Genomic DNA, 19394 nt, shown 5'->3' with positions numbered 1-19394 from the left:
GGTGGAAATATCAAGAACAGGTGACGGGGAGGATTGCACTTTAGATCCACTGGGGAAGTGTCCGCGTGATTACCTTCGTCGTCTGGGGTCACGTTGTGGATGGTCATGTAATGGCAGCGGCCATCATTTCTAAAGTTGTATTTCTGGCTCTCAGTCAGCTCCGTTGGCCCTTTGTACCAGGTCACGATGGCATCGTCGAAGGACACTTCACACTCAAACGTAGCCGACTGATGCTCGCTCACCACAATATTCTGTATGCGCTTGGTGAACTGAATTGGTTCAGCTGTTTACACCGAAGGGATTCAAAGTGAGACTGACTGGGCAGGCAAAGATCTCTGTGACTGTGATTTCTTTACTTCAAAGTTCTTGGGGGTTGAGATGGGGTTTCATTATGTGGCCCAAGATGGTGTGCTTTTGCTTTGGGCTTCCAAATCCCGGAATTATAAGGTATTCATGTGTGCCACAAACGCAGTGAAATTAGCTCATTTATTTATTTATTACTTATTTGTTTGTTTATCTATTGATGTGGTACTAATTTTGTACCTGGGGTCTCCTATCTATCTATCTATCTATCTATCTATCTATCTACCTACCTATCCTCTATCTATCCATCTATCTACTACCTATCGTCTATCTATCATCTATCTATCTATTGTCTATCTATCTATCATCTATCTACCTATCCTCTATCTATCCATCTATCTACTACCTATCGTCTATCTATCATCTATCTATCTATCATCTATCTATCTCTTGTCTATCTATCATCTACCTATCTATCTATCCTCTATCTATCCATCTATCTACTACCTATCTATTGTCTCCATCTATCTACTACCTATCTATTGTCTATCTACCTACCTACCTACCTACCTACCTACCTACCTATCTACTTATGCAGTACTATTTTTGAACCTGAGGCCTCCCAAAAAAGCACTATACCATCCCAAGGACTTCATTTTTTTTTATTTTGAGACAAAGTCTAGCTCAGATTCCGAGACTGACCTCAACTGTGCCATTTTCTTGTGTGTGAGCGTGTCTGGGTGATGAGTGTGTATGATGAGCATGCTTGGCTTCTAGTTTTATTCACTTATAAAATAATAGAAAACCCAAGTGCATGCGCAGAATAATAGTGACACATTTTTGTGTAGTAATCAACCTGTCCCCATTCCTCAGGGCGTTCCTACGGGACTGATAGTGGAGAGCATAAAGAACTCCCCAAGAGTCCTTAAAATATTCCTATGGAGGAGATGCCAGAGGGAGATTTGAACTCAAAGTCAAACGAAATTTCAAAACTGTTGAGGAAATACGACAGTTCCTGACAGAGAACAGATCAGCCATCCAACAGTCAATTCCCCTGTGAAGCCTTTCCTTACCTCAAGAAAATAATTTTTTGTTATTTAGAATCTACAATTTTCTCTTTTATAGAGATTTCCCTGGGTAATGATTTTAAATTCAACAGGAAATTTGCAATTCTGAATTGCAGAGGGCTCTCCAGAGTTGAGAAACATGCTTTCAGGCACAGACAGGTAAACAGAAAGGCACCAACCCACCAGGGACAGCGGGGTGCTTTTAAGAGTATGGCTGGGGTGGGTAGCCTTTGCCTAAAATGTGTCTGGAACTCTGTGACTTCATGCATAGCAGAACAATGTACATCTTGCAGAAAGTGACATTCCGGGGGCTTCATCATTGACGAGTGTATTTAAAGTGTTTACTTACTTAAACTTTAGTCTAATGTGAAGCTATTTAACTTTTCTTTTAATATTCATTAAAAAATAATTCAGAAACCTGAAATGCCTCTGGAAATAAGATTGATATAATTTTGCTTTAACAATTAAAATGGCACCAAATAATGAGACACAGTACAAAATTTCCTTGGAGAGTTCAAGGTGAGTTGCCTAAAATTTAACTATTACGACTTTAAGCATTATTGCTCTTTAAGTCAGAGAGTCTGAAATCGGGAGTAGAACTCTTAAATGAAATTGGTATTTTTTATAAAACAACCATTCCTTATCACATACACTGTTAATTTTATCTATAAAATTTTATAACCATAAAGTCAAAATAAGTCCCACAAAGTAGCAGTTCCTAATCACAGTGTTTTAGGTTTATATATACAATATCTACAACTTTTGTCTTTTCCAATATTTTTTTCTAGGTTCCATAGTGGTAGATATGAGAATTATAAAATTTAACTTTTAAGAAGAAACAACCATTAAAAAAAATCAAATGTCAGTCTAGATTATGATTTTTATCTACAAGAAATGCATGGTTGAATGTTTTCCTTTTGAACTGCATGGGTTTTGACACAAGGACAGTGTGTGGCTATGGATGTGGGAGAATGAGGACAGGAACCCTTTGAGAGTTCACTGAGGGAGCAACTGCGGGACTGGCACAGCCTCCGTGGGTGCGCTGTGCCCAGGTGTTTACCCACCTTCAATCTTGAGCTCTGCTGAAGTCTCAAGGTCCTTGTGCTTGCAGGTGTACTGACCCTGGTCCTCCGCACGGACATCGGCAATGGTCAGTTTGTGGACTTTGTGCTCCACTTCCGTTTTTACTCTGCCTTGGGGCTTAAGGAGTTTGCCATTTTTGAACCACTCGGATTTCACATTGGGCACTGAAAACTGACACGTCATGGTACAAGTCTGGCCTTCTTTCAAAGTCACATCCTGGAGATGGCGCTCCCAAGCAGGCTCTGTGGCGAGACAGGAACACATGGGGTTCAACATCAGCATCTTAAGCAGAGGTGCCCAACATCAGCATCTTAAGCAGAGGTGCCCAACATCAGCATCTTAAGCAGAGGTGCCCAACATCAGTATCTTAAGCAGATGTGCCTAACATGAGCATCTTATGCAGATGTGCCCAACATGAGCATCTTATGCAGATGTGCCCAACATGAGCATCTTATGCAGATGTGCCCAACATGAGCATCTTATGCAGATGTGCCCAACATGAGCATCTTATGCAGATGTGCCCAACATGAGCATCTTATGCAGATGTGCCCAACATCAATATCTTATGCAGATGTGCCCAACATCAATATCTTATGCAGATGTGCCTAACATCAGCATCTTATGCAGATGTGCCCGACATCAGCATCTTATGCAGAGGTGCCCGACATCAGCATCTTATGCAGAGGTGCCCGACATCAGCATCTTATGCAGATGTGCCCACCAGCAATCTCACAAGGCTTTGAAATGGCGTCTCACTCACCAATCACAGTCAGCTTGGCACTGGCGATATGGGGGCCGCAAACCAGCCTGTAATTGCCCTGGTCTTTAGGGTGACAGTTTCTGACTCTGAGACTATGCCGGTCACCATCGATTCTTATTTCGTATTTGTCACTGGGCTCCAGTTTTTCAGTCCCTTTGTACCAGGACAGCTTGATTTCAGGATAATTAATCTTAATGTCAATTTCAAAGATGGCATCATTGTCTTTCAGAACTGTCTGGTTTTCAATATCCTTGATCAAGGTGACAGGCTAGAAGAATTAACATGTGTTAGCCATCCTTCCCTTTTAATTCCCAGTAATGATTCTGTACATTTTATTATTAGCATAGTTCATTTTACCTCTGTCTGTGTCAGCCTTTGCTGAATAAATGATACAAGTTCCTCAAATTCTTTTTCATCTCTTTCTGACTTCTCTAGCTCCTCAATGTCCTGAGGGGGGAAATAATACATTAGGAACAAAAATTTCAATTAGCAGGCACATGACTATGATTTATATTCCTTAAACTTTTAAAGATTTTGTGGGATGTCGGTGGGTTTTAAAGATTTATTTTTATTTATGTGTACTGGTAATTTTTAAAAGACCTCCTTTTCTTTTCTGCATAAGTGTTTTCTGACTGTGTGTACTATGTGTACCATGACATGTAAGTGTGGTAGTAAGTCAGAAAAGGGCATCAGATTCCCTGCAGCCAGAGTTGGAGACAGTTGTGAGCTGCCATGTGGGTGCTGGGAACTGAGCCTGGGTCCCCTGGAAGAGCAGCCAGTGTTCTTAACCACTGAGCCGTCTCTCCAGCCCTCTGACTTCCCGGTCCTGATAGTTTTAGGTTACAGTAAGGTTGATAGCTGGGATATTGTTTCCTAGGAACGCCGTGTTCTGGGAAATCAAGGCATTCTGCTAGTACGAAAGACGTCTGGGGTCTGCACTACGAAGTGTTTCTTAGGATGCAGCTGCAGCAAGGGACACACACCAGTCTGTGGGTCTCCTCCTCCTGACTCTGCTTCAGCAGCTCGAAGGCTTGAAGGAGGCCCCGGAAGTCAGTGATCCCGTACATGCGTGCGTATTTCTCATATTCTTTAGGATCCACATTTTTGAGAAGCTCCATGATGTCAATTTCCTCTTCTTCCCCAGATCCTTTCTTTAGGGCTGGAGTCCTAAAAAATAAGATCAATCACATGTCTTCCACTAAGTTTGAACTGTCTGTCATGACTCAAAGATGCTCGGTCTCGGTATTTTGCCTCACTACACAACAGTTGGATGCTCTCTATTAAGAAATGCTAATTTTACCATGCTGACCAAAACAACAAAAAAGTCAGTTTGGTGATGGAATGGATTAAGACTGGACTGTTGTTATACAGTGTTGAATCTGATCGGTGGGTCGAAAAAGGGAAGGATATGGAAACATGCCCATCAGCCTTGTAGTCGGGAGCCCAATTAATGGTAGTTATATGAAATATCAACTGAAAGCTTCATTTTAATATCATATCCTATGAAAAAGAACCGTGGAAAGGAAAGATATATGATAATTTGATAATTATGCTAAAACACAAATTATACTGAAATTATTGTTGATTATGGAAATATTTAAAATAATTGGTCAGGAAACTATAGCATAAAAAACTCATAAATAAAGCCTTTTTTAGATTTGGACACAGAGTATTTGTCTATTTCCTTTTGTTTAAAAGCTTTTGGATGTATCTCGTTCTTTGTTTCTGAGCATCATTCAGAAACGCATCCCAGCAGACCACGAAATTCCACTTTTAACTCACTCCTGAGCCACGGCAGGTTCTGTATACTCTAAGTCCTGCAGTAGCCGGCCTGGGCCTCCTGAGGACCCACTGTGAGGAGGAAATCCTCTTCACAGTTCTCAGTGGACTTACTTTTTCAGCATCGCGCGGAGATCGCCTTCAATCTTCTCCTGCTTCTTCCTTTCGTCCACCTGGAGGTTGACATTGCTCTCAATCTCACCATGTTTGTTAAAGGCAACACAGCGGTACAACCCAGAGTCGGTTTTCGTGGTATCACGAATCTCCAGCTTCGATTCGTCGCCCTTTTGGTGGATAAAAATGCGACCGCCTTGGTTCAGTTGTCTCCACTTCCCTTTCGTCCACTTAACATTCGGGATCGGGTCACCTCCAACTTTTGCGATAAATGTGGCCGTGGTTTCTAAGGGACGATGAAAACAAAATTATCCAAAAATTAGCCTTGCCCAGCCGGTGCTTTGGAAATGAAATCGGCAGTAGACGACAGACAAGGCCGTGCGCTTACTTTCCACCACTCGGATACTCTGAGGCTCTGATACGAAAAAGAGCTTTCCATCCACGGCTGCCTTCTTAGCCGCTGGGGCCGCAGCTGGTTTTTCTGAAACGCACGTTTCCACATTTTGTTAGTACAAGTACGTGAAAATTGTAATAAATATTCTGGGGTATAAAGCAAAGTTTAAGAGTGTCATAAATATGCACTCCAAGGCTCACTAGCTGTGACAAAGCGGCCTGTCTCCTTGACCCTCGTTCCAGCGAGAGCTATAGTAGGCTGAACGATCGTGGATGGCTAGCATCCACTCTGGCTTTTATAGACCTGACTTTATTGTATGCATTCCCCCCGGGCTATGACATCCAGCTATTTCTCATTGCATCAGCATGGCATCTTTTTTGGGACTACACTGAATATATCCTTGTGACTCTGCTGTGAGAAGCCCAAGAAACAGGCCAGTGAACTCTGGGTAACTGGAAATACTTTGTATCGACACGATCTCCAGAGACTGGATACTTTCACCAGAAGACAAAGGACAGATAGCTGATGTGCGCAACTCATCTAACTCCACTTTCATATAACTTATCTCTAGCCAACCACCATGGGCAGGTTTCTCGGTATCTGTACCTTTAATGGTCACTTTGCACTTGGAAGTGTCACTTCCAGCCACGTTGGAAGCCTTGCACACGTAATCTCCTGAATCCGCTTTAACGGTCTCCTTGAGTTCCAGCACAGCCATCCCGCTAGCGAAGCTGAAGCTGCATCTGTCCGAAGGCTTGATCTCCCTGCCGGCTTTCACCCACTGGATCCGAATGGGCTCTGATCCCTGCACGTGGCAGCTGAGCTGCACAAAGTCTCCTTCGGTGGCTGTTACCGGAGTGAGGTGTTGGTCGAACACAGGCGGCTTCTTAGGCTCTGGAATTGAAAAGGCATTTTCAAGAGGAGACCGGGAAACAGAGCGAAGGATGCACTATGATGCACAAAAGAAACAGAGGGCAAATGGCTTCCCTCCCGCAGGTGACAGTGGACACTGCGGTGGGGGGAACTGGAAGACAGCTTATTCCTCTTTGAGCAGTTATTTTTTTTAACCTCTTTGGGTTAAAAAAGTAAAGATTTAAAAACAAGCAAAGAACAGCTGCCAAGCTGCCCACTGCAGCATCCGTGTCCTGATCACGCTCCACAAAGACTATGCTGGCACTGCCATCGGTGTGCGGCACGGTTTTGATTCTTTTAAAGGTACAGACAGCAGAATTTTTGCCAAACTCCAAAACCTGAAGGCTTATGAGGGAATTCTGCTCATGTACAGCAGCAATGATTACTGGCTCGTGCAGAAGGAAGCCACCATTGGAGTCATGGGTGTGCTGAGATCGTAACAAGATTTTCTCTGATGTTCACCTTTAGGTTTTAAGTGCAGCTAAAGTTACTCTAAGCTCAAAGAAACAAAGAGTGGAAGCTCAGGGATTAACCAAAAACAAAGATAAGAATGTGAGTTACATGACAAAAGGGACACGTGTGCCGTGATGTCATGACGAAATGGACATGTGTGCCGTGATGTCATGACAAAATGGACGTGTGTGATGTGGTTTTTCTAACATAGCTCTAGTGGTTCAGTGCTTCTGAGACCTAGATAGAATAAGGCTACATTCATGATTACAGCTTCTGGTATTACTACTTCAATAAGCCTCTACGGAAAAATAATTTCCGAATTCTGTAGCAAGTATCTACTGAATGGCATCATGAGAATAAACCACTTTTCATTTCAGCACAGGTACTGAAACTAGATTCATTTCAGTTCTGTAAGATAAATGATAAACTTTGGATTTGCAGCCAAGACACCTGAGTACTATTAGCCTAGTCACACGAGCAGCCTACTAATGTCTTGGCTTGGCCGTGCATTCGGAGGTGGCCAGCCGCCTCCCCTGTAGCAACCATTCCATGCTTGTGCAACAATTGTGCTGGTCTATAGACTTGCTGTCTGGTTGAAGCCATTACAGTTAGGAAATCTAACAAGAAATGTCTGAAATAATGGAGAGGTCTTCCTTTCCTAAAATAATAGCCTTGTGTTTACCTTTTATAATATATAATATTCTACCCAAACATTGACTTTTTGAGCATATCTTACCATTTTGTCTGGTGTTATGGTTTAATTTTAGAGTAGAAGGTAAGAGTAGTATATACTAAACAGTGATTCTCTACAGACAAAGGGAAATGTTTCTGATTGTAGCTGGGAGTAAGCAAAGTCAATGTAACAGTCTGTGAAAGTTTTCAAAAACTTTTCAAATGCTTTTCATCAAAACCCCTGTCCCTTGTGCACACATGTTACGGCTTTGAGTTCTAGCTACTTCAGCAAGGTTGGGAACACGACTTAGAAATATGACATTGGAGTCCATTTATTAAGTAAACTCTACCTGGGGTCATATAATAAAATTATGGATCATTTGTTTTGAGCAAACACATATGGAATGGTGACAACCCATCCAACAATGTACGTTTTGTTGGCGGCTCTACACTGAGCCCAGACCCCAGACGATACATGCATGGAGGTGTGTGAAGAAAAGCATCTAGGCCAGGGCTGGGAGGACAACTCACCTTTGATGACAATGGAAGATGTGCACAGCGCAGAGCCTGCATCGTTTGTTGCCTTGCAGGTGTATAAGCCTGCGTCGGCCATGCTTGCTCTCTTGACTTGAAGCAACAGTGCATTGTTCTTGAACATGATCTCACAGTTGGAAGTTGGATGGATCTCTACATTATTTTTGTACCAAGCAACAGTTATAGGCTGGGAACCTGCCACGCGCCCTTCCAGTTTGAATGAATTCCCTTCGGTCTCTTCCACTGTCTCAGAGAGTTTTTTAGTGAAACTTGGCGGGATTAGGCGCTCTGTAAGAAATTATCAAGAGAAATGAAAGGAATACAGAGGTAAGTTATTACCGTGAGGCTGTCAAGGGAGGGGAGCCCTGTATTTAGCTAAACATCAGGGAAAATTAGTCAAATCCAGCATAACAATTCATGCTCCTGAGTACAGCTAGTTCTCAGCCGTTCTCTGACAGGATGGCTGGTTCAAGGCAATGACAGGACCAGACATTTGTAAGAAGAAAGACCCAGTCTTAGGGTTGAAGAGAACTTACCAACTTTTAGGAAATATGGATTAAATGACATCAGTTTTTCTTTCTGCAGACCTACCCCCTTAAACATTTTCATGTTGCTTTCAGCTGCTTCCCAAGAATCTACCACAATAAGCCCAGTGCAGCTAACGGTGGTCGGTTATGCTCACAAGTGACGGAGCTCTGCTGGAGCCCACGCTAAATCAACTCTACCTTTGATGTTAAGCTGGGCTGTGCAGGAGTCCTTTCCTACTTCATTCACAGCATGGCAGGTGTACTGTCCAGAGTCGCCTTTGTCCACTTTGACGATGGTCAGGTGTGCGCTGTTTTCCAGATAACTGATCTGGTAGTTCCCACCACTTCGAATCTCTCTGTTGTCCTTGGCCCAGCTGACTTTGATGGGCTGTGTTCCTGTCACATGGCACTCCAAGTCCGTGCTTTCTCCTACCACAGCATCCACGGGAGTCAGAGGAATATCGAAGAAGGGTGGATTCTTCCCCTCTAAGGAGACATTACAAGGAGAAGGTTTCACTCCGGGTTCTAGACTTGGGCCACGCCCATTGAAGAAACAACAATGTTTCCTTTCAAATTTTGTATCAAATTACAAACATTTCAGTTACAGAAACATAGGTCCCGGAACCCACGAACCTGTGAGAATGAGTTTGGCAGCAGATGAAGCAGAGCCCACGGGATTTGTGGCAGTGCAAGAGTACTGGCCTGCAAGACTCCTGTCTGTTTTAAAGATGTTCAGAGTGGCGATGTTGTCTAAAAAGGATGTTTGCACATTTGGGCTGTCTTTCAGTGGTTTGCCGTCTTTGAACCAAGACACGGAGATGGGCTCTGATCCATTTATGGCGCATTCAAAAACCACTGGCAACCCCACGGTTTCCTGCACATCTCTCAGTTGCCGAGAAAATGACGGCGGAAGCTTTTGCTCTGCAGGAACAGGATTAAAGCAATGAACACAGCTCCTTATCTTAAATTTAGTTATAGGCATCCCGCAAACGTACAGGAATCTCTCTAGAGATTCAAGGGAGTGTTGACGGCTCTCAAATTAACTTGGAGATGGAAAAGGACATGTGAGTTTTTAGAGAACTTTGTATAGTAGAAGGCATGGAACAAAACAAAGCAACAAAACCTGTAAACCAACAAGATGCTGATCAACCAGAGGTCTAACTCTGTCGCCCAGCAGAACCTCCTGCTTATTAAACTGTCTCCTAGCAAGCTGAATGAGACAGGCATGGAGTGAATTTTAAAATATGAACCGCTTATATTCCTTTAAGATTTAAAGAGGTAAATGGTAGCATGATCTTTCTATTTGTCAACATTTTACTGACTCCATACTTTCAAAGAATGTAGAAAAAGTGTAGCCAGGTGCGGCAGTACACACACCTATAATCTCAGAACTCAGGAGGCAACGGTAGGAGGATGATCCATGGGTTCAAGATCAACCCATCCAACTTGGTCTGCTTAGCGAGTTTCATCCAGCAGGAGATATATAGTAAGATCCTCAGAAAAACAATCACCCGAGGAAATGCGAACTGGAATTACTTAAGCCCCAAAGCAGCATCTCTATTTCCCCCTAAAGAAGGCCCTTGTTGAGCATTTTAAGTGTTTTAAAAGAAACACATATCCATCTGCTTTGAAAACATCATTGTCACCTTGAACAGTCAGGAAAGTTGATGAAGATACATCTCCCACGCTGTTCTCAGCCCTGCAGATATATTCTCCGCTGTCGCTGCCGTCAACCTGGGTGAAAACCAGCGTAGCCACGTTGTTCTTGAAATGCATTTTGCAGGTGGCAGTGGGCCTCAGCTTTGTGTCGCCTTTATACCAGGAGACCCCGATTTCAGGCGTCCCGCCAAGCTGGCATTGCAAAGAGGCAGAATCGCCGACTGTCACCTTCACAGGCTCCAACTGCCTGACAAAATAGGGTGGTTCTGCAGCAAAAGACATAAACATCCATGAAGGACGGGTCAGGACCACTGGCTGGGTGTGAGGCTCTGAGTGCAATAACCACGAACCTAGTATCAGGATCTGGGCAGAGCAGGAATCCTTGCCGGAAGCGTTTTCAATGTAGCAGTTGTATTGGCCTGCGTCGTCCACAGTGCTGCTCAGAATCTCTAGGATGGCGGACTTTTCGGTGGTGGTGATATTACACCGTTGGGAAGGAGTGACATTTATACCATTTTTCTTCCACGTCACGGAGATGGGAGGAGTCCCAGAGAAGGTCCCTTCTAGGATCAGGGGCTTGCCTTTCTCTATACTGTAATCATTAAGTCTCTTCACAAATATGGCTGGAGCTGGTGTGAACAAATTGATAAAACAAAATCAAATACACACAAACACACACAAAGGCACAGCGCATCTGACTGCTATGTGCCATTCAATTGTTTAAACAGAACAGCAAGCACACCTTTTACAAAGAGATGTGTTGTACAGGAAGCCCTGCCAGCCTCGTTACTAACTATACAAGTGTATTCTCCACTTTGGGATGTGTCCACGTCAAACAACTCCAGTTCCGCCACTGAGTCCTGCAGAGACACATTGCACCTGGCCCCAGGCACAAGCTCGCTGCTCCCTTTGAACCAGCTCACACTGAAGGGAGGTGTCCCTTTCACAATGCTTGTGAAGGTGACATTACTGCCGGTTAAGACATCCACGGGGTCAGGTTTCTGAACAAAAGATGGTGGCTCTATAAAAAAAAGAAAAAAAATACAAATTGGTAAATGGTTAGTATCTGCGACCTTCAACGGCTAAGTCCTCTGTGCAACGCGGTTGCCTATGGCTGTGTTTTGAACATTGCTGTGATTTGAACCGACCTCTCACTGTCAGAGGGGCACTACATTCATCAGAGCCGGCCACATTGGTCGCTATGCACGTGTAGTCGCCTGCGTCGGATTCTTCCAGCATGTTCACAGTGAGGGCACACGTGTTGTCTGTCAGTGTGGTCTGGTATTTCCGGCCACTGCTGATCTCGTTCCCATCGTGGAACCACACGACGGAGATGGGGGGTGACCCGTAGACTTTGCACTCCATCACAACGGAGGAACCGGACAGACCGTTCGTCTCCTTCAGTTTTCTTGTGAACGAAGGAGGGATAACTCGATCTGGATAGGAGAAAAAGCAAACACAGCAAGGGCTGTCAGTTATTAAAGGACCCAAAGAGAGAATTGTTCTTTTGATGGAATATGGCTCGATCTCTCTGGCTCTTTGGAAAGATTCTCTAGGTATTCGCCATGGGGTTACACAACATAAAGCCTGGAGAATGTGTGAGCTAACTTCCTAGGGATTCTTTCCAAAGAAAGGAATGTAACTTTGAGTATGGTTTTCTTCTATTTGTGCATGTCTGCTGCCTCTGACCCTGCTGCACCTGAGGATGTTAAGACTCGTGCTATACTGGGAAGGATGCAGCTTCTCTCTTTTGGACAGTTGGGGTCTTCACTGCTATCAAGGTAAATGAACAGGCCAACCAACCTGAAACTTGAATCGAGACCGTGCAGCTGTCTTTGCCCACAGGATTTTGCACCTCAAAGCTGTATATCCCGCTGTCACCAGGTGCCACATTGATGATTTTCAGGCCTGATACTTTGTTGAAGAAGCTTATCTTGTATTTGCTGTCATTCGTGAGTTCCTTTCCATCCTTCAGCCACTTGGTACTGAGTTCAGGTGTTCCGGACACTGTACACTCCAAGGTACAGGTGTCTCCTGCAGTGACCTTAACGGATTCTGGCTTTTCCACGATTGCTGCAGGCTCTGAAATAGTTGGATATCACAGCATAATTTAAAGTAAAATAGAATTAAAAAACAACTAAGGGAACCACAGACCCGCATGCACGCCCTGTGTTCGTGAGGACACCCTATGGAGTTACCGAGAACAGACAGCGTGGCGTGGCACTCCTGCATGCCCGCATCGTTTCTGATCTGGCAGGTGTATTTCCCAGCATTGGCTGGTTCTGCTCTGGAAAACTGTAGGGTTGCAACGTTTTCGGAATAAGAAATCCATACATTGTCGCTTTCTCTAACAATTTCCCCTTTGTCCTTGAACCACGCCACTGAAATAGGCTCAGCGCCTTCAACTGTTGCCTGCAGCTGGACTTCTTTGCCAACGATGGTGGAAATGTCACTGAGCTTCTTCACAAACCGTGGTGCCGCTGAGGAGAAACAAAGAGGAAGACGGGCTTCAACATCTACGGGACTGGTAGCATTTCCCTCATCACTCCCGTGATAACATAGCATTTCATTTTGTAAAAAAGAAGCAATGGGACTGAGAACCCCTTAAAACAGTGATTCTCAACCTTCTAAGTGCTGGGACTCTTTTAACAGCTCATGTTGTGGTGACCCTCCAACCACAAAATTATTTTTGTTGCTACTTTATAACTGTAATTTTTCTAAAGTTATGAATCAGAATGTGAATATTTGTGTTTTCTGATGGTCTTAGGTGACCCCTGTGAAAGGGTCCTTTGACCCCCCCCACCCCCAAAGGGGTCATGACCCACAGGTTGAGAATCACTGCCATAGAGTCTGTATCCAAAAGAGGCTGAATAGAGTCTAAAGTCCAAGGAAGACACATCACTATTTTGGGGGGCTATTTAGTTTGAGTTAGATGAAGGAAGTAGACCAAACATGGAAGGATTCAGATAGAAAAGATTGTTAAACAATCAACAGCAATGTGGGGTGCAGCAGTAACGGTAAGCAGAAGACAAGGAAGTGACTCGTACCTTTCAGAGTGACGGAGCCGACACAAGTGTCACTGCCGACGTCATTGGTGGCTCTGCAGTGGTACTCCCCGATGTCAGCTGTGTCTACGTTCAGGATGTGGATGCTTGTGAGCAAGTTCTCAGACATGATCTTGTACTTCTTCCCACTCCTGAGTTCTCTCTTGTCTTTGTGCCAAGAAACTTGAAAGGGAGGCGTGCCCTGCAGCTCGCATTCCAGGTGAACATCAGCTCCTTTGAGGGTCTCGACAGGAAAAGGCTTCTTGCGGAACACGGGTGGTTCTGCAATTGAGGGGGAAAGGAAAGTCCGTTAGGATGGACTTCGTGTTAGCTTTCTACCCCATTGGAGAAAGGGAGACAATCTCTCTCCTATTTTTCTAAAAATTGGATTCTTAAACAACTTTAAAACATTATGGGAGAAGAAAGACTGAAACACAGTGAACAAAAAGAGGAGCTGACACACAGGGCAGAGGTGGGGCAAAGCCTGACCTTTAACCTTCAGGGAGGTGCTGCTGCTGGCGCTCCCTGCTGCATTGCGAGCCTCGCAGGTGTAATCCCCGCTGTCTTCCACACTGAGACCGTGCATCTCCAGCACCGCCACCGAGTCCTCGAACGACATTCTGAACTTGCTGCTTTCTTGAATTTCAACCTCGTCCTTGTACCACAAAACCTTGATTTCTGGAGACCCGCCTATTTTGCATTCGTATCTGGTAAACTCATCTTGCTTCACGATTCGTGATGGGTCTAGCTTCTTAATGAACCTGGGTGGTTCTAGGGAGCCAAAAGGGAAGGCACAAGGCAAGGGACAGGAAAGACAGATGTATTACAAGATGGGGTGAATAAAGAAATCTCTTTCAGAGTGGACTTCATCTACAGGAGACAAATTCATTGGACGCAGCTTAGCGAAAAGTAGCTAAGTGATGCCTATGTAGAAAATATCCTAAAGAAGTTTATGTTTTGTGAACCCCATTACCCAACTGTGGCTAGAGAAAGAAGAAGGCCTCTCTCTTGAATACACACCTGCCTCCCAGAAACAGAATCATTTTTCTACTTTCGAGCTCACAGGCCACATCACAGACGCCCCCTGGGGATTGCAGGCAGGAAAGACTGGGGTTATCTTGCCTGCATGTGAGTCAGTGGGAAGCTATGGCTTCAGAGACGTTCATTATGGACTGTATACAGCCAGAGCAAAAGCGATCATATATCTTAATATTGCAAACTACAATAATCTCTTGTTTGCCTTCAGTAGATATCACTTCAATTCCCATCATTTCCTTTGGATGAAAGAGCAATGTTTTCTACACTGACCAAACTTTCAGGCTCAGGAGGTGAATGGTTAGTTGTCTCATGGTACAAAAGGGTCTTGAACAGTATTTCAAATTTCAAGGTATTTATCAACTACTATTTCAATAAGCCTAAAAATTCTAAATCTGGTTAGATAGCAGTCTGCGGAGGTAAACCTATAGTTTTAGATGAGCATTTGTGAAATGCGCCATAATTCTTTCATAACATTGGGTGTTATGGCATTTACATCTTAGGAGGCAGGCACATTTAAGGGTACCTTAGCGATCTGGAGTCCTGTTTGACTTAAGCTCCACGTATACCACTTCCTCAACAATGTACTTTGCAACCTGAGACTTTACCTACATCAAACTGCAGGTTCATCCCTCCCCAAATAAAGCCACAGTGACTTTGACCTATTGCTCCTTATCAACTCTGAAATAAACCTTCCTTGTGTGACCCAAAGTCCCTGATATATGTCCTGGAACCAGAGGTAGTGGGTCAGTTCAGCCTATATGGGCACAAAAGCAAACTGTGTCCTCAAAATGGACTTTTAGGGGACTCTCTTATTTATCATCTTAGGCTTATACATGATTGGACACGTATATGATTGTAATTAAATGTATCTTGGGAAGGACATGAACAATGAGTTAGGGCTTAGACCCATGACTGTCAATCACAACAAAACTATGCACACCCCAGACCTAGCAACCAGCTCTTTGTTTTCCTAGATGCAAAGGTGGGAGCCCTAGGCAGTGACCAGGGGGGGTCTCCTGGGTCAATTCCACTCACCACCGCTGTTATCTTGCAGAGTATCAAGCATGCACCTTTGTAGGACCTTCAAATGAAACTCCTCGATACTCTAATTGTGTGTGCTTCTTCCGTTTTTGAACAAGATGCTAAGAACTTGGGAAGCCCTGGTCCAGATGGCAAGTCTGGCTAACACCAAGTCCCCTGACTTCTGCTTTCATTAAGCATAGTTGGTGGAAGAAAAGAAGCTCACCTCACAGTCGACCTGATTTTATGGGAAGGACTTGATAGTTTGGAGTGGTGCTATGCTTTAGAGGGTAATGAATTCACTAATTTACTAAGCACTACCAAAAATAGGTCATTTGAAGTAATTAAATTTTTTTTTTTGCCCTATGATAACTTTTTTCCAAGCTAGGCTTTTCTTATAACTCTAGGGAATTTTTTTGTTCATTTTTCTCCTTCATCTCTATTTGCAGAATTTGGAAATATATTTTTACAGTTAATATTTTTCTAATTTTCTATTTTGAAAACAAATTCAAGGTATTTTCCCACTTAGAAGATCTTGGACTCATTTGTGGCCCCTCTGTTCCTTCCTCTCTCCACTTCTTCTTTCTTCCCTTCTTTTTCTCCATCTTTCTGTCATGTGGTATTAAGGATCTAACACAGCACGGCCTTGCGCATACCAGGCAAGCACTATCCCATCCAGCCGTACCTCTAGCCTCATTTGATCACGTGTAATTATGTGACTCTGGTCCTATCTCTATACGGTCTTCAGGCATATCAGCCACCTACATTTTAAGACACGGAAAACATGAAAGAGATTTCGGCACTTCACTCTAAGGAGTACCTTGGACACCCAGCTGAGCAGAACAAGAGTCCTTTCCGGCAACGTTGCTCGCGTAGCAGGTATACTGCCCTGCATCACCTTTGGCTACTTTGAGCACGGTCAGTGTGGCAGTGTTTTCAACCAGGGTCATCTTGTAGTTGCCCCCAGGGCGAATCTCACGGTTGTCCTTGGCCCAGGTGATTTTGATTGGCGCGGTCCCCGTGACGTGACATTTAAAAGAGCCACTTTCCCCAAGAGCCAGCTCTACCGACACTGGCTTCAAATCAAAGAAGGGAGGTACTTCATGCTCTGGAAAGAAGGAAAAGCGACACATTGATGTCACTTTCCCTGCCCCAAGATCAGAGACAGAAACCAAAGGGCGCCAGTCTTGGTGGCCCAAGGGAGTGAAGCTGTGCTCTAACTGAGAGGGCAGTACCGTGAGTTACTCAGCTCACCTGAGAGAATGAGCTTGGCGCTTGATGAAGCGGTCCCAAGAGGGTTGGAAGCTGAGCAATTGTACTGACCAACGTGGCTCTGGTCAGTCTGCAAAATCTGCAGAGTGGCCACATGATGCACAAAAGACATCTGCAAATTAGAATCATCTTTTAAAAGTACGCCATCCTTGTACCAAGACACCTGAAGAGGTTCTGAGCCGTTGATCCGGCACTCAAAGGCAACCGGGAAGCCCAGAGTCTCGTGGACGTCTTTCAGTTTTCTCACAAACGTAGGTGGAAGTTTACGCTCTAGAAAGGAATTGCAGACAATCCTTATTTGTAAGAGAGAAAACACCTACAGCTTATTTGTATCCTCAGAAAGTTCTGATTAAAACTAATCTATCGATACGCTGCAAGACTTTTCAAGCAAAAGCATCATCACCTTTGATAACCAGCACAGCGGAAGAAGCAACGGCCCCCACACTGTTTTCTGCCTTGCATGTATACTCTCCCACATCGCTCTGGTCCACCTTGTTGATGACTAAAGAGGCAACATTGTTCTTGAATTGCATCTTATATGCAGGAGCTGACCGTAGCTTTGTGTGTTCTTTATACCAAGAAATCCTGATTTCCGGGGTCCCATCCACTTTACACTGTAAAGTTGTGGGCTCCCCAATAGCTGCTTCCACATGTTCCAGGGGTTCGATAAAGAAAGGCGGTTCTAAGACACAAAGAACGGTAATTGATCAGCTCACACCAACTCAAAGACAAAGCTGCACAGGAAGAGACAACAGGAGGAGGGGGGCTAACTGTCAACACACCTAAGACAGACACAAGAGCTTCGCAGATATCTTGCCCAGCTTCGTTTTCTATGAGGCAAGCGTACTGGGCATAGTCCTCTATGGAGCTTTCAAGAATTTCCAGGATGCTGGACTTTTCTGTTGTTGTAATACTGCAGTTGGGAGACTGCGCCAGAGCGTATTCGTTCTTCATCCAGCTCACGGAGATGGGAGGTGTGCCGGTGTAAGTCGCCTCCAGAACGATGGGGCTGCCTGTCTCCACACTGGTGTCCGTCAATCTCTTCACAAAAGTGGCTGGCTCTATAAGGAGAGAGAATGAGGGTAAAGCCATACCTTCAGATGCTGCACCGGAAAGAGTTTAGCAAGGAAAAGGCGCTGGATAAAAGAGCGAACCTTTCACAAAGAGGTGCGTGGTACAAGAAGCGCTGCCGGCATCGTTGGTCACGAGGCAAGAATAATCTCCGCTCTGCAGTGGCTCCACCTCCAGCAGCTCCAACTCGGTGACGAAATCTTCCAAAGAAATGGTGCACGAGTCCCCTGACACCAGTTCCCTGCTGCCCTTAAACCACTTGACCTTGAAGGGAGGGGTGCCTCTAATGACACTGGTGAAGGTCAGGCTCATTCCAGGCAAAACTTCCACAGAATCAGGAGTTTGTTCAAAAGATGGCGGTTCTAAATAGCCCAGGAGGAAGGAAGACGAAGAGAAAAGGGGTGTTTGTTACTTAAAGGAAAGGAAGCAAAGATGGAGAAATGAACACAGAGGTGGTTCAGGCTGGACAGTGGGGAGAGAAACAGCGGGGTGTCCTCGTCCACTGACCTTGGACAGTCAGCACGGCAGAGCTTTCATCCTGGCCAGCTACATTGGCAGCCACGCACGTATAAGTGCCGGTGTCGGAGGGTTCCAGCGAGTTCAGACTCAAAGTACAGACATTATCCGAAAAGCTGGGCTGACACTTGGGACTACTACTGATCTCGCTTCCATCCAGAAACCAGCCGACTGATATTGGAGCTGAGCCGGATACTCGGCACTCTAAAACAACCGAGGCTCCGATGGTGGCATTGGTGTCTTTCAGCTTCCGGATGAAGGAGGGCGGGACAATGCGATCTAGAGAGGAAGAGTTGCCATTCAGGGAGCTTTCTCCTACTCCCACCCCTACCGGAGACGCTGTCACCATCACGGCCTCCTTGTCGTACTCACCCGAGATGTGGACAGAGACGGTGCAGCTGCTTTTGCCCACACTGTTCTCCACCTCAAAGGTATACAAGCCCTTGTCGTTCATCTCTGCAGAGGGGATCTTCAGGGAAGCCAGGTTCCTCACGAATGTTATGTGATGTCTGCTGCCTGCGGAGAGTTCTCTCCCGTCCTTGAACCACTTGGCTTTTAGTTCTGGAGTCCCAGCTACGAGACATTCCAACGTGAAGGGGTTTCCAGTGGTGACAGTCAGGGGCTCTGGTTTCTCTACAATTCTGGCTGGTTCTGGAAGAAGAAAGTGTGTCGCATTAAGAACAAATTCAGCTCACATTCAGTCAAGAGCTGGATAAGAGTCCTGTCTTCAGGAAGTGATTATAGGTCAATTCACGCCTCTTGTTCTCAGAGGTCTACTTTGCTACTAACCTAGTACAGTCAAGACTGCCGAACAGTCCCTCATGCCAGCATCATTTCGGATCTGGCACACGTATTTTCCAGAATGGGATGCTTCTGGACTTCCCAGTTGGAGCGTCGCGATGTTATCGACGAAGGAAATCCTAATGTTCTCACTCTCTCTGATGACGTCACCTTTATCTTTCAGCCAGACGACAGAAATCGGCTGGAAGCCTTCCACCACAGCTTGCAGTTCCACAGGCTCCCCGATAAGGGTGGACGTGTCACTGAGCTTCTTCACAAACCGTGGTGGTTCTGATGAAAGAAATGCACGGATAGATGAAAAAGTAAGAGTCACAAGCAGAGCCACATTAGGTATTAGTTGGGCAGGAACAGATCAAAGGAAGAAGCACACTGTGT

At 44.9% G+C, this 19394-nt stretch overlaps 1 protein-coding gene across 4 annotated transcripts in view; it reads right to left on the bottom strand.

Annotated features, from left to right (window-relative positions):
• Positions 1 to 19394, bottom strand: part of Ttn (titin) — a 271242-nt gene that overhangs the window by 166854 nt on the left and 84994 nt on the right. For all 4 annotated transcript variants that reach the window (XM_075984819.1, XM_075984820.1, XM_075984821.1 and 1 more), the window contains 27 exons: positions 19008 to 19289; positions 18591 to 18869; positions 18210 to 18497; positions 17786 to 18064; positions 17414 to 17692; positions 17035 to 17313; positions 16614 to 16901; positions 16180 to 16467; positions 13791 to 14072; positions 13305 to 13583; positions 12456 to 12737; positions 12061 to 12339; positions 11406 to 11693; positions 11000 to 11278; positions 10608 to 10886; positions 10245 to 10523; positions 9232 to 9519; positions 8797 to 9084; positions 8069 to 8359; positions 6107 to 6394; positions 5495 to 5587; positions 5107 to 5392; positions 4197 to 4380; positions 3571 to 3660; positions 3214 to 3481; positions 2435 to 2695; positions 74 to 283 (listed from right to left, as the gene is read on the bottom strand). In XM_075984819.1, coding sequence (XP_075840934.1) covers positions 74 to 283; positions 2435 to 2695; positions 3214 to 3481; positions 3571 to 3660; positions 4197 to 4380; positions 5107 to 5392; positions 5495 to 5587; positions 6107 to 6394; positions 8069 to 8359; positions 8797 to 9084; positions 9232 to 9519; positions 10245 to 10523; positions 10608 to 10886; positions 11000 to 11278; positions 11406 to 11693; positions 12061 to 12339; positions 12456 to 12737; positions 13305 to 13583; positions 13791 to 14072; positions 16180 to 16467; positions 16614 to 16901; positions 17035 to 17313; positions 17414 to 17692; positions 17786 to 18064; positions 18210 to 18497; positions 18591 to 18869; positions 19008 to 19289 — 7056 coding nt within the window. The remainder of the gene's footprint in view (positions 1 to 73; positions 284 to 2434; positions 2696 to 3213; positions 3482 to 3570; positions 3661 to 4196; positions 4381 to 5106; positions 5393 to 5494; positions 5588 to 6106; positions 6395 to 8068; positions 8360 to 8796; positions 9085 to 9231; positions 9520 to 10244; positions 10524 to 10607; positions 10887 to 10999; positions 11279 to 11405; positions 11694 to 12060; positions 12340 to 12455; positions 12738 to 13304; positions 13584 to 13790; positions 14073 to 16179; positions 16468 to 16613; positions 16902 to 17034; positions 17314 to 17413; positions 17693 to 17785; positions 18065 to 18209; positions 18498 to 18590; positions 18870 to 19007; positions 19290 to 19394) is intronic.

The sequence above is a fragment of the Microtus pennsylvanicus genome, chromosome 9, assembly GCF_037038515.1.
Source record: "Microtus pennsylvanicus isolate mMicPen1 chromosome 9, mMicPen1.hap1, whole genome shotgun sequence".
NCBI lineage: Eukaryota > Metazoa > Chordata > Mammalia > Rodentia > Cricetidae > Microtus > Microtus pennsylvanicus.
The sequence above is the reverse complement of the archived record's forward strand: the minus strand, read 5'-3'. Positions and strand labels throughout refer to the sequence as shown.